Genomic DNA, 13,926 nt, shown 5'->3' with positions numbered 1-13,926 from the left:
CTGTAGTTTTCAGATTAGACTTTCCATGGAGATGCCCAAGATTCATAACTGGACCCCTTTAAGCTTTTACCCACTGAGGGGACAAATAACAAGAAATTCAAAAGGGATCTCTGTGGTGGGTAGAGGATTTCAATTTAAAAAATGAAAACAACCCCTTTTTGTACATATGCAGTTTTATTTGTTGCTGACAGAATTACTTGCCTGCACAAAAACACGATGTCAATACCTGACATATTAGCCAGGTTTACAAAGAAGAAAGCAAATATGAAATAAATAAATACAATGTAGAATTTGAAAAGTTGCCCAAAATATCAAAAACCTTTCATGTGAGATTTTGTACACATTAATGCTGACGGGCCTGATTCTTCATTCCTCACCATACAAAACCATGATAAGACCCCATCTACCAGGCCAGAGCAGGGAGGGAAATTACTATTAAGCCACAGGACAATGCTGGCACACATACAAGGGGTATCAGTTGCCCACCAATAAATCCTAAGAAGAAGAAGGTTGCTAACTGGAAAAGTGAAGTTCTGGAACTTCCAAAATAAATAGCTGGTGCAAAAAGTATACTTGTTAAGATAGAAAGCAAATTATTTTTAAGGGTGCTTGATCTATCACAGTGACCTTCTTGGATAATAAGAAGGTTCTTATTTCATCTATATCGTAAGATCACTATTCTCCAACAAGTTAAGTTTGTAGTAGTATTGTGCATGCGTGCATTATAAATCACTACGGTAAGTACAATACAATGGAGAAGTGAACCAGAGTACAGAGTTTAGAAATAAGCACAGTTTTGTTTAACGTTCATTGTCATATAGCTTTTGGAAGATCATCACTGAACAGGATGATATGCTGGAGTCTAACATTGACTTTTGGTTCTACTGAGAGTACATTCTTTATAACATCACAGTATTGAGAGAAATATTATTCACTACACAATATTTAAGAATACAAGAAACAATACATAAGATGTTAGATAACCTCACAAAATAACTAAAATCACTTTATGTTAATACTGAAAACAGCTTTACTTATTAAAATTTGCTTATTAAACAAAGACCTCCATCTATAATGCTCATAACGTGTGTTAACGAATCAGTATTAAGACATTTAGTCGAACAATGGTCACATCACAATGAACGAATACAAAATACAAATAACTTATAACTGCTGACAAAAAAAATACTGAATTGTTGAACAGATGATCTCACGCTCTTGTGTGTTTTGCATTTTAGATCTCATAGTTTCTGAATTTCCTCAGAAGCTCTGATGGAGCATCCCCTGACCAGCGGAAACGCAAGTGCCAGTAATTTGCCTCTGAAAATCCTGAGGAAAAAAGAGAAAGGCAAGTATATTATTATAAACATGTATAAAACTAAGTTGTCTGAAATAATACTTGATAATCTTCTCCCAAAAAAGTAAGTAAAAAATTGGTCACTTCCAGTGCTCTTGACTAGCAGGGACAATCTCTGTATTATTAGCACTGTTTGAACAAGAACTGAAGCAAACACCAAACTTCAAGATATATATCAGCTGGGAAGAGTCCAAAGGAGAACGGCAAGAATTATGGCAGTCCAGAAAAGAGGACTTACAAAGAAAAACTGAGCAAATTGCATTTGCTTAATTGAAAGAAGAAGAGATAGAGGATGACACGATAAATCTCCAAGTAAGTGAAAGGCAGCAGTGTGGAGGGAAGGTACCAATGGCCCGTTCCACATACAAGAGAGTAAAGGAGTTTTTCAGACCCTGCACTATGTTTTTATGATCTATGGGCTGTTAATACTAAAATGTGATCTTCCTATATCAGGAAGCTGAAACCTATTACCAGACTTAGTGTTAAAACCTCTTATTCAGGCTGAAATAGCTACGTGGAGTCGTAGTCCATAATTCTTACAGACCAGCAGACAGGAACGAAAAATATCTCAGTTTAAAAGTGGAATCCAATATAATACATTTTCCTGGACCAAAACAAAAGCATTATCAACATCCTAACATCAAGTATGAACACTGAAGCACATACAGGCCCTGTCAAATAAACATATTCTAATTAACATTTATTAATATAAATATATGCCTACTGAATAAATTAACTAGGCATTTGATGGGTTTGATATTTTTCCCATTCAAATCTATGGAAATTAAACTAAAGCTTCAAAAAATTATGAGAAAGAAGATGCCTGCAAAGAAAGCTCACCATTACAAGGAATGAGATGATGTTTTCTTTACTTTGAAATTTTACTGTTCTACAAAGGATACGGTGATGATTTAATTACCAAAAAATAGCAAATAGTATATTGTTATAGAGCATATTTTTAAAATATAAAATTTTCAGTTTGCCTCACATACATTTGTTTGTAAAATTTTCTTATCCATTTTCTTCATTGCACAAATGTTTGGGATTAAATTAGGTTTTGCTACCCTCACAGTTCAACTTAATTTCCTGTGTGATCAAGCTGGAGAGAAATTACAGGACTTTATTTAATAATAGTTCTCTGATAACATAAGCCTAAGATTATGAAACTCCTGAAGGATCAAGCGGAACAGAGGGTGGCCGTTGTGGTAAGTAAACTTTGATTCAGGCATACTAACCTAGACAACAGACAGGAAATACTAAATGGCCAGATGACAGCTTTTGAAATACACATTTATTCTGGTGCATGCACTATTTTTTAAAAAACCTGTTCAAATACAAAAGAAGCCTTCAAGTCTCAATTTTTAGTCCTCATTAACTCATCAGATGCAAACTCTACAGAATTACTGAATGCTGGATAAAAAAAATAATATAATACCTAAATATTTTATTTAACAGTTTTTAAAGTTATTTTTAAAATATCACTGAAAAGAATTGCACTTTTTTTTCTTTTTTTCTTTTTTTTTTTCCCTTCATTTTGGTATAGCAGCAAAACTGAACTTTCCATTTTGGCTTAATGAGAATTTTTTTTCTTCTCCAGTTTTTGGTTTTACTAGCAAACAGGCAAGCAAACATGGGGTAAGGAGGAAGAAAGGTCTGAAAGCTTCAAAATTAAATAAATGATAAACAACATAAAACCAAAAACAAAACCCCAACCCAAAACCACATTAAAAAAGCTACCAGTTAAACATATTATTCTGGAGGAGAATTTCTCATGACTAAAAGCATCCGTTTCAGGCCAATCCCTGGATACTGCAATTTTATGTAACTGCTGGTTTTACTTACTGGGGGAGTCTGGATTCTTTGAAGACTGTGGTTTCACATCAGGAATTGCAACATCTCCTTGCTCCCTGTTCCCATCTGACAATCCATCTTCATTGTTTTCAGGCTGTTGGGTCCAAATCTCATTAGTTATACTATTGCTATTATTCAAGTCAGGAGCTTCCAGCATTTGGTCCTTCTTACTTTGGACAGCCCAGTGCATCGACTAAAGAAATGCAAAAATTACAAATAAAGAACTAATTCCTATGCTTTAAAAGATTTTTAATGAACTTCTCTTTTCTTTCTTATATCGCTGTAATAAATGGTTAAACAAAGCACTTATTAGAGAGAAGCTTGCAGGTCAATAGGGTAGGGGAAAGCACAGTTACATATTGCAAATAGCATTCGAGAGGATAGTTTATGCCAGGTGGGGATGAAGAACAAAATGTACAAGTGCATCAAATAATTCTAAGGGTCTTTTATCCAGTTTCTTCTGTTATGACTTTTTAAAGAGGGCTTGAGTGACTTAGAAAATTTCCATTTTCAAAGCTGTCTTTGACTTCAAGGTGCCCCTTGAAAGCAAGACAATTTGGAAACGTTTACTATTAAAGTCTGTGGAATGACTTCTGTTTGGAATGGAACTAAGCTTGATGGGATACTTCCAGCAAACATTGAAGCTCAGGCATAATGCTTTAGTTGAAGAGGATCAAACTTCTCTTGTAAGCAGAATTGAGGTGGGCAGAATGGGCAAGGGAAACATTCATTCACCTGCCTTAAAATATGACAATGTAGACTTGAAACTATCATTCACCCTAATGCTGCAGAAAAAAAAAAGAAAAAAACAAATCAAACATTATGGAATTAGGATCTACTAGGAACATGATACCAGATTATCTCACTAGCAAAATTAGGAGGGAAAACAACCCTTAGAACATCTGTCTCTGTCACAAATCACCCCACTAGCTTAGCAGGGCTCTTCCAAAGACCTGTGTGAAGCCCAGGGTTCCAACGAACCTATCTTCTAGATTTTTCAATGAGCTCTTTATTTAATCAGATAGCAAGAAAACCTATCTGATAAGCAATATACCAAAAGGAGAATATATTATACAAAGGTCCTAGCTTTAATCTAAGTTTGAAAATAAATAAAAGGTTCCTACAAAAGCAAAGTGTGCTGAAGCATTTGAAAACAGCCCTTAAGTTACTTAAACTTCATATAATACACATAAAAGCAGCAACTTGATAAATTAACTCTAAAACCACTAGCCTAAAAGCCTTCTGTGAATGGGCTTCTATGGCACTCCAATTTTTCCTGCATTTCCTTAACATCCTTAGTGCAGGAATCACTCTGCACTACTCCCATCCCCAAAACCCACCACTGCAGCAGAAGTGTTGCAAATCATCCCCTCACTCACTGCAACATTTTCTCCGGACCAGCCCTACCTCCCCCTCCTCCTGAAGGCCCAAACTTAGACAACACCAACCGTTTTCACAGAATTGCTCAGGGCTTCCCATTGCTGGAATGGAATGGTAATTTTGCTTCGTCGCCAGTAATCATAACGCGCTCGACTCTCTTCATTAGTAAGAATCTCCTTCGCTTGCTGCAGCTTCTGGAAATTCTCCACTAGAACACAAACCAAAAAGATACTAAAGCCAATATTTGTTTTCAAAGAAATTAGTTCAGATGTGAAAGGGGAGCTGCCAACAATGGTTTAGAGCAAACAGAGCAGAGGAGACAGAAGGAGGACTAAGTGACAAGGGTATGTGGTTCTGCTTACAGCTTTGCACAGTTTTAGCCAGCTTTAGGATCATAGCACCTTTGGTGGACAACTGATATCCTTTTCAAATGAGGACTAAAATGCTGATTTGTCTACCGGGTTCAAAATCTTCTGAATTTAAGTTCAGAGAAACCTACAGAGTACAGCAGGCACAAGTCGCCCCCTGCAGACAACCTTAAAAAGGGAAATTGAACTAGAGTAATAACGCTTAGAAGGAACATACATCCACAGCAGCAAGGAAGTCAGAGCAAAGCACAACACCAAGAAAACACGAGCGGGGGGGAGGACAAGCAAAAATTGACAAGAAGAGGAATCTTAATATTGTTCAAATTAAGTAACTTGAGCTTTATATTAGGTATGTTTTCCACATGTGCTAAAATGTTGTTTTGAATACCAGACTGCATGAATGACAACTCTTATTTGTCACTACAGGGTAATTTTTCATTAAATGGTTACTAAGGATGCAGCTGCATGTTACTATTTGTAGAAGGGTTATAAAGATTTAGATTTTATCTATGAGTCACCTATGTTACAGTGATCTATCATCATTATTATTCATTTATTCCAGTTTACAAATTAGAGATTTCTTCTGACATACACTAAGCCCAAACACTAATCAAAATTGATAACTATAAATCAAAGAACAGACAACAGGTTGAGGGGGCAGTTCTATTAGATTTCCTTTTTCTAGTGTTTCTAGTTTTCAACAAATAAAAGGTCTACTTTAATTACTCTTTACTGAGCTTTAAGCTGATGAAATAAAAAATACAAAGTAAACTTTCACCAGTACTGTAAAAAGGTATTTAACATAAATACAGCATATTCAGGTAAATGGAGAATAAAATACTACTTCTTGACAAAGCTGCTCCAACATCTGGCACTTGGCCTCCCATTTTGAGTTAGTTTCAATGAATGGGGGACAGGGCAGGACTGCCGGGTGGTGCAGGCAAAACAGGACCATGTACTGGAATAGTCTCATTTCCCTGCTGCCATAGCCAGAATTTTGTGCAAAGATGATTCCATTGGTTTCATTGGTACTTGTGCTATCATTTAAAATAAATTAAATATTAGTGATCAGGTTATTGTGAATAGGTGGTAGATTGTCTCTCAAACACCAGATCTCAGGGGTTCCTTGTCAGGGAATCTCAAAGTGAAAAATGCTACCTATTTCGTCCTTTAACGCCACCCTCCAACCCCCCCCCCCCCCCCATCAGCTCTCTGATTCTAGGCTAGGATGGCACATCAATAAGGAAAGCCAAGCCCTGCTGAGAGCTCTGCTGGAGGCAGTGGAGCGGGAGTCTCATTTTACATTGGCTATATTCCCAGCTCTGCCACCTCAGAGGAGGGTGTGGATGAGGTCAAACTCACACAAGTAGGTGGGCTGTGGTGTTCAGTTTAACTATAAACTGAACAACAGAAGCATAAACTAATAGGAAGAATCCAAAGGAAAAGTTTTGTGCATTAATCAAAATGAGAAGCCTGTTTAATTATTCTACAACAAATTTTTGGTGGGCACCATACTTATGATCAGAACAACCTTTATTACAAGAATATAAACTATTCAGACATCAGTGAGCACTGATTACAGCTATACTGTGGTGATCAGTGGGTAAGATTGTCTCCAAATAACTCAGGTGCTGCTTAGCTATCACAGGTATAATGAACTGCACACTTTCATAAACGCAAATGTTAGCTGCTGTTCTGGAAACAGATGGCTACTCATGTGGTGTTGGCTTCTTTTTATTTCCAGTCATTAAATTACATTAAAAGAAACTAAAGCACATTTAATGTGTTCCTGATGGGCTTGTTCATGGAAGCAAATTAACTAGTTGACGCAAGTATGGCACTTGAATGCCTCTCAGCATGGAAGCAAGCCAACTTCATAGGTCTAGAAAGGGATACACTCCATAAATAATTTCTGTATTAAAAGATGTTCTACCACAAAAGAAGAACAAAATGAAAGTCCTGGGGGGGTGGGGGGGGGGGGGGGGGGAAATCCAAAAAGTGTCTTCCTAGGAGTGTGCAAGTGTTAGAAAAAACATTAAAGCTTGCTATTTAAAGACAGTATGCTCAATACACATGACAATTAAAAAATATTTGGGGAAAAAGAATATTTAATAAAGTTTTAAGGCTGAATTTAATATCTTAGTCATGTTACTATAAGAAAAAAATAGTTTGTTTTTAAACAGAGAAGAATACATACCTGCTTTGGGGTTTCCAGGATGTTTGTCAGGATGACATTCAAGGGCTTTAATCTTAAATTCTGCAAGAATTTGTTCAACCTAAACATAATAGCAAGATTTTAAGTGAATAAATATATACACACAGAAACAATCTTCAAATTAGTTTTTTGAAAGGAGTTGGGAGGAACAACGAAGAATGCTGAAAGATTTTTTCCTATTCATTTTTACAAGCTTTAGTGCAAGCAAAATAGGTAACAACAACCATCTGTCAGTAACACTGCTTGTTTAATTTCATTTTCCATACACTCATCCTTATTCTTGTTTTTGTGAAGTTCAGTCATCCAATATGGCACTTTGGCTTTAGAAAGATGTGTAAAGATCATGCATGCAAAACCTTTTCCTCACATTTGACCACATAGGCAAAATGCATCACTTCAGTTGCTCTTCACTTTGTTTAATCAACTCTAACATTTAACGAAGTCTCACTGCAGGAGGCAAAGACCTTCTGTATTGCTGACGATGAATTTGTGGGATTGGGTGGCTTTCTCCATATCCTCTTCATAAGAAATTTAGCCAGTGCTACATGACTTCCATCTTGGGTACCCCAAAGCTAGATAACTAGCAGTTCACATTCTTCCTGTCAAGCTAATTTTCTGTGCAAAAAGGTTGGCTTGGAATAGAATAAATTTATAATCAATATTAGAATATTGGCATGTATTAGTTTATTAGTTAATTACAAGTTCCCACACAGTTTATAGTACCATAAAGTATTACAACCACTGGAAAAACAAAGACATATTAACAGTTAACAAAATACAGGAAACCACTGGAGTGGGCATCAGCTTAGATTAATTTTCAGATTTTTCAAAGTATCTTGCTTCTTATTATAATTCAGAAGCCAAAACTTCTTTATATCATTCCAGTATAGCTTAAGCTTTTACAACATTTTGCCCTAAGATATCAATTAGCTACTATACTTTCCCATGCTAGAAAGGCTGTTTATATACCCATCCTTCAAACCCTGATATCCATGCACAATTTAAATGATTTATTTCAAAATTAAGGCTCATAACATTTTTTCTTCAGAATAAAACTACAGTTCACTCAACTAGCTGGCCAAATTTTGTTGTCACATGCTGGGAAAAATGTGGTCTACAGTGGTATTTTAAGAATTCTACTCTTTTCGCTCCTCTCAGTAACTTCTTCCAGAGGGACAGATATAAGGTGGTATATCTCCAGTCAGTAAGACATTTAAAAATATATACATTGTACAGAGAACTTGTTGAAACTCATTACTATATAGCAAGCTACCACCTCTAAAATGTATTTATATAAAGGGGAACTTTAAAGTTAAAATATGTACAGTAGCAGAGGGGTAGCCTGGAAGTCTTCAGTTTAAAAGAAAAAAAAAAATCAGTAGAAGGAAAAGTTTATAGGAAGTTTATACAAAACATAATTTATATTTATATATATTTATAAAAATATAAAAATATATTTATAATTTATATAAAACATTCAGTGAGATGTTTTACCAAGAAAGGTATCCAATACACACTATATATGAATAAAACTGTTCTTGGAAGAAGGATGTAGATTAAATCTCCCTCTTCCTCTCAAGTCTGAAGATGAACTACGTGTCCATGAGCTCAATTCCACAATAAGCCAAGAATGAACATGGGTGTTTACTTGAATACAGGGAAAATCTGTAGAAATTGAGACTATTTGTGCTTAAATTTAACCAGGTCAGATAAAGACCAGCATATTCAACAGCTTGGGTGAAAGTACTGCAGCTGGGAATGTGCTGTATATGCCTAAAGAAGCCTGTGCTGCTACAAATACTTGACTGCATATACAGAGTAACGTGATTGAGAAACACCTGTAATGCTTCAAATTTCTGTTAAATGTTAGAAGTAGTGTGCACCATCCTGATGGAAGGCAATCATGGTACTCAGTCAACTTGTGATCTGAGTTCCTACTCCCATGTCAAAAACAACCCTGTAACATCTGCTGCTTCTCTCAATAAATAATACTTGACAGATTATTCTTCAGAACCCATTAAGATTTATTCCATCTTTTTAATTTCATTTTTCAGCAATTTGAAAAATTATTATCATAGGTACTTAAACTGTTCATTAATTGCTAAGCCCTTAAGGAATTAGTGTGAGGTAGAAAATGAGAAATAGCATCTAGGAAACAAGCCTACATAGAAACTTTCACACCGCCCTCTGCTGGGATGATTTCTTGGGAGTTACCTCAGGAAAAGCTTTGAATTGCCTTCTGTAACAGATCAAAGATGCTTACTAGTATGCTTTCAGTGACAGAAAAGACAGAGGTGTTTTCCCAGCATTTGACCACTAGGACAGATGAGAGCATCTGATTAAATTTACTGAGAAAAATACAGCTTTTATCCACACTGAATACATCCTTCATTACAGCAGAGTAATCAAAACTCCTTTTCCAAAATTGAAACACAATTCCAGTTAATATAACAACTAGATTAAAAAATATTAGCATAAGACTAACTCAGACTATACAAAAAATGCTATATGGATGGACACCTTTAGGAGGAAGAACACTTGTTTTAGCTACAAATCATTCAACAATTGCTTAGCTAGATCTCATTATAAAGTATATATCTGCTACCAAAATAAATTGGTAAAACTAGTATTTGAATGTCATAAAAATTAGCATTTGAAAATCATTAATATGATGAATGAAAAAGAGATATTATTTTTTGTTTTCCTCCCAACTAATGAATACAGATTTTAAAACATTTAAAAAATGTGTAAAACTTGAGAAACTCAATAGCATTATCAGTGACCTACAGCTATGAAAATTAATTGTATTAGTTGCATATAAATACCTTTTTTCATCTTTTAAAACTGAAAATATATTCCAAAATATTATTTGAATGTTGTCAAATTTATGCAGTTGGCTCATGATTCATAACCATATCACATGTTGAACTAAATTAATGAATAAACCATTTTTTCAGCTGTATCTATAATACAATCCTGTTGTATAAGACACTTTTAATATAAGCCTTATTCTAGGATCTTAACATCAGTATATAGATCAGAAACTAGAGCTTTACGAAGGAAGATACTAAAAGATAAAAGTGGCAAGAAAGAAGGTTCACAATGCATTTCAAATAGTCCTGCCTGTAGAGATAAACAACTTCAAATCCCCCCCTGTAGACAGACAAGCACGTTCAAAATGTTATTAACCTGGCGGGGAGGTGGGGAAGGCTCTTACCGTCGATAGTTCGTCGCATCCTAGCAAGTTGTAGTAATCTTCCAAGTCATCCAGTTTGCAATTCAGAATTGCATCCATCTAGACGAGTCCAGCCGTCTTTTTCAAGCCCAGGCACAGAGGTGTAAAATATAAGATCAATACAAAGCTCACACAAGGGTTTAAAAGTAGCCCAGGGAAACGGGCAATTTCCACTCAGGTCTACAGCTCTCTCCAGTGCTTTTTAATACTGGCAGCTGACACACATGGGTTTTCTTGAATTCGCTGCCTGCCATTGGTCCCTGCAGGATGCCAATCCGGTTGCACAAACCTGCTAATGGCAATGCTCCCTGGGATTTGTAGTTGCCAAAGTCACTTCAACACTAAACGGTGGGTCCCGTCCAGACCGAAGAGAGTTGTGGATACTAACTAAAATCTAGCTGTATTTGAGATTTAGATCATGCCATCACGTGTATAGCCACTTAAAATCAGACACATATTTAAAGGCTTTCCTGCACCTGAGCCTACATATACTAAAATATATTTTCTGCTTAATTTTTAATTGCAACTTTTGCCACAGTCTTTGACAAGGGGTTTATATGGGTAATCATAGAAGAGAGTAAAGATTACTTCCAAAATAATGATTACAGGGCTACGAACTTTTGAGAATGAAGTACTGACCTTGCCAAAGCCTCTCAGAGGTCTGCCAGTCACTTCAACAGAAAGGGGTGAATCTTCACTCTTTGAAGGCTACCTAGTGTACAGGTGTACCACTCTTCAAAAACAAACAGCTCTTGTACATCAGTTGCATGTCTGACAAAATTAAGACTATGAAAAGACAACATGAAATACTTACTACCTACTATCTAATTAAATACAGACTCTTTCTCATGCTAAATTACTTTCAAATTGTGTCTTGAAGGTCTGTATTGTGTGCAAACCACATTCCTTGTAAAACTCATTTTACATTGAAGTGAAATACCTTTAATTTTGAACTGTGATTAATGATCAAGGCCTCAGTCCAACAAAGACTACAGACATGTTTAACTGTAGTGTCTCCTATGATCTATTCTTTTAAAAAGATTACTTCCTAGGTGTAATATTAACCACTTGCTGAAGTCTTTCCTCTGGAGCCTAAGGAGCTCTATTTTCACTTCTCTCCCTGCAAGAGCTTTGTAATCCAAGATGTTTCATGTCGTTAAATATTGCTGGTTCTTTAAACTAACACTTACAAATAGACACCTTGAATAGTTACACAATTTTAGATGCAGTGACCTAGTAGGAGAGTCTACACAGAACAGATACACAGGGTGTGACCAAGGCTGGAACAGGTGTGTGTTTATCAGTGAAGGACCTAGTGGCCATTCAGAACTGTTTACAAAATACTGAATACATAATTTCTGCATTTACAAGTGCTTTATTTTATTATCTATATTATTAATGTTCTGAAATTATCTACATAAAATATTAGTCTTCCACTGCTTTCTCTTCAAGGTTGTATTGTCTGAAATTTCCTATTTTTACTGTATGTTCAGATAGCCTATTAAGATTACAAAATACGTAAAGTACATGAAAAGAAGCAGCAATAATATTAAACAGCAAAGCACAGGCCTCAGTGAAACCATTTAAATCTGTTAGAAAACACTACTACCATATTTCTCTGGGTAAATAAAATGATACCATTTTTCAATAAAGCAGAAGAATTAGCAATTACAAATCTCTCCCTCTCCCCCATTCATAACTTAATAATAAACCAGAAAAGTATAGGAAAGAAAAGAAAGTCTTTTAGCAAGAGATCATGTAAATATTTAAATAGATTGTACTTTGGGGGAGGATGAAAAACAAACAGCTGTCCCTCTTCCCAACAGCACTCCTGACATACCATTCTTGTCCAAGTATTCCTTGCATATTTGCCTAAGGTGAAAGGGAAGGCTCTTTAACCCTTTTTCCCCTCCAGCTATCAGTGGCTATTGCTGTGCTGCAGGGTGAGCTGCAGGTCCAAGAGCTAGATTCAGACGACAAAACTCTCAGACTTGCAAGCTGCTTGTTCACAGGGAATTTGCTCGCTGAAGCCTTGGTCCCATCTATACTCTTGTCTGTTCAGACCAAATAAACAAGGGATTTGATCCAAAATGCAGCAGCAACCGTACTTGTGCCCCCCTCACCACCGCGAGATTTCCAGTGCATGGGGTGCAAAGGGTCCCATAGCACAGTCTGAAGGTTTTCGTGTGGAGGACACAACATACTGATACTGAATAATAACTCGGTCTTTTACTGCTCGTACTGACTTCAGTGGGACAACTCACAGAGCAAAGCATCATCAAAAAAAGGAGAGCAAGAGAACCTGTATATAATACGCAGAAAAAAAATATAAAGAATGCTTTCAGGACAAACTTTATTTGAAAGAGAATCACAGCGCAGGAGATGGCACAGCTTATGTGTCTACACATTTTGGTTAGTGTTGCTCAGAATGTACAAACAGTACTGAAAGTGAGGAAATCTATTTGTTCTCTGTACCCAACCACGAACAACACGTTTCTATTCATTCCTAACACATTATCAACAATTTTGCTTGTTTAGAGCCAAGAGTGAAACTAAGTTCTGGTTCAGTACAACAGGAGTTTTACCATCAACTTGTAAAAGTCATAAATGGCTGTTTAAATAAAACAGCAAGATCTGGAAATCTCTATTTGAATTTATTCCCATAGAATACATCCAATCTTCCAGTACCAGTTCTTCTCAACTGACTTCAGTTGTTTTGCTTCCTGAGGGCAGAGTATGCATTTTCAACAAGTTCAAGGCACAATATAACTGAAACGAGTTTTGCATTTCATGCTCCATCCTTGTCCCCACACACGCTTGGAGTTGCAGAAATAGAAGAGGGCCTAAGAACTACCAAACTGACTTCCCAGTTTAGGGGTAACTACTGCAACAACATCACTAACACATACAAATGCTTGCAATATGAGAGTCAGCTTTATGATTCTTGAATCATTTCCTCACCGATACCTTTGCAGAAAGCTTTGGATCATACACCTGTACCACTTACACGTTTTCTTCCTTAGAATGCAATCTTCACATAAATAAGCACCAAAACAACAATATTAAAGTCACACCTCTGCTTTATATGCTGACAAAAGCATCTTGCACATGCTTTTTAAGAAATCTGAATCTTGCCTCAGCTTCAGTAAGGAAAAAGAATGCTTGCATACAAATTTGCACAGAATAATAAAAATGTTTTGATTCACATCTGGTTACTTCATAGCTTGTTTTGAGAAACAGGTAGTGTGAGAAATATTATGTACATCTTTTGGGGAGTTGTCAATACCTGAAAGAACCAGAACCTCCCCCCCCCCAATACATATACCACATATAAAGTCAGTTATCTGTAAAATAATCCCTTTTGGAGCCAAAACCCATGTATCAACAATTTTAACCCAAAGTTTTTTCAAAGCTGTTGTTAACAAGGCCTGCAAGGGAGATATTCCACCTGTCTAATCTTGGTCTTGTCACTAAACTTAGGCATTCAGTTATATTAAATTCACTAAAACTATTCTGGAAA

At 36.1% G+C, this 13,926-nt stretch overlaps 1 protein-coding gene across 2 annotated transcripts; it reads right to left on the bottom strand.

Moving 5' to 3' along the window:
• Positions 1–161: 161 nt before the first annotated feature.
• Positions 162–11,619, bottom strand: DNAJC12 (DnaJ heat shock protein family (Hsp40) member C12). 2 transcript variants are annotated; one of them, XM_030029710.2, is made up of 5 exons: positions 10,389–11,619; positions 7,154–7,232; positions 4,657–4,796; positions 3,200–3,302; positions 162–1,329 (listed from the first exon to the last, which is right to left on the bottom strand). In XM_030029710.2, exons 1-5 carry the CDS (start codon positions 10,464–10,466, stop codon positions 1,235–1,237), a joined length of 495 nt encoding a protein of 164 aa, XP_029885570.1. In that variant the 5' UTR covers positions 10,467–11,619; the 3' UTR covers positions 162–1,234. The 2 variants fall into 2 exon arrangements, with proteins under 2 accessions (XP_029885570.1, XP_029885569.1); XM_030029709.2 differs by having other exon boundaries at positions 3,200–3,401; positions 10,389–11,590.
• Between the last annotated feature and the right edge of the window lie 2,307 nt (positions 11,620–13,926).

Source organism: Aquila chrysaetos, chromosome 11 (genome assembly GCF_900496995.4).
Source record: "Aquila chrysaetos chrysaetos chromosome 11, bAquChr1.4, whole genome shotgun sequence".
Lineage (NCBI taxonomy): Eukaryota > Metazoa > Chordata > Aves > Accipitriformes > Accipitridae > Aquila > Aquila chrysaetos.
Note: the sequence above shows the minus strand (reverse complement) of the source record. Positions and strands in the feature narration are given on the sequence as shown.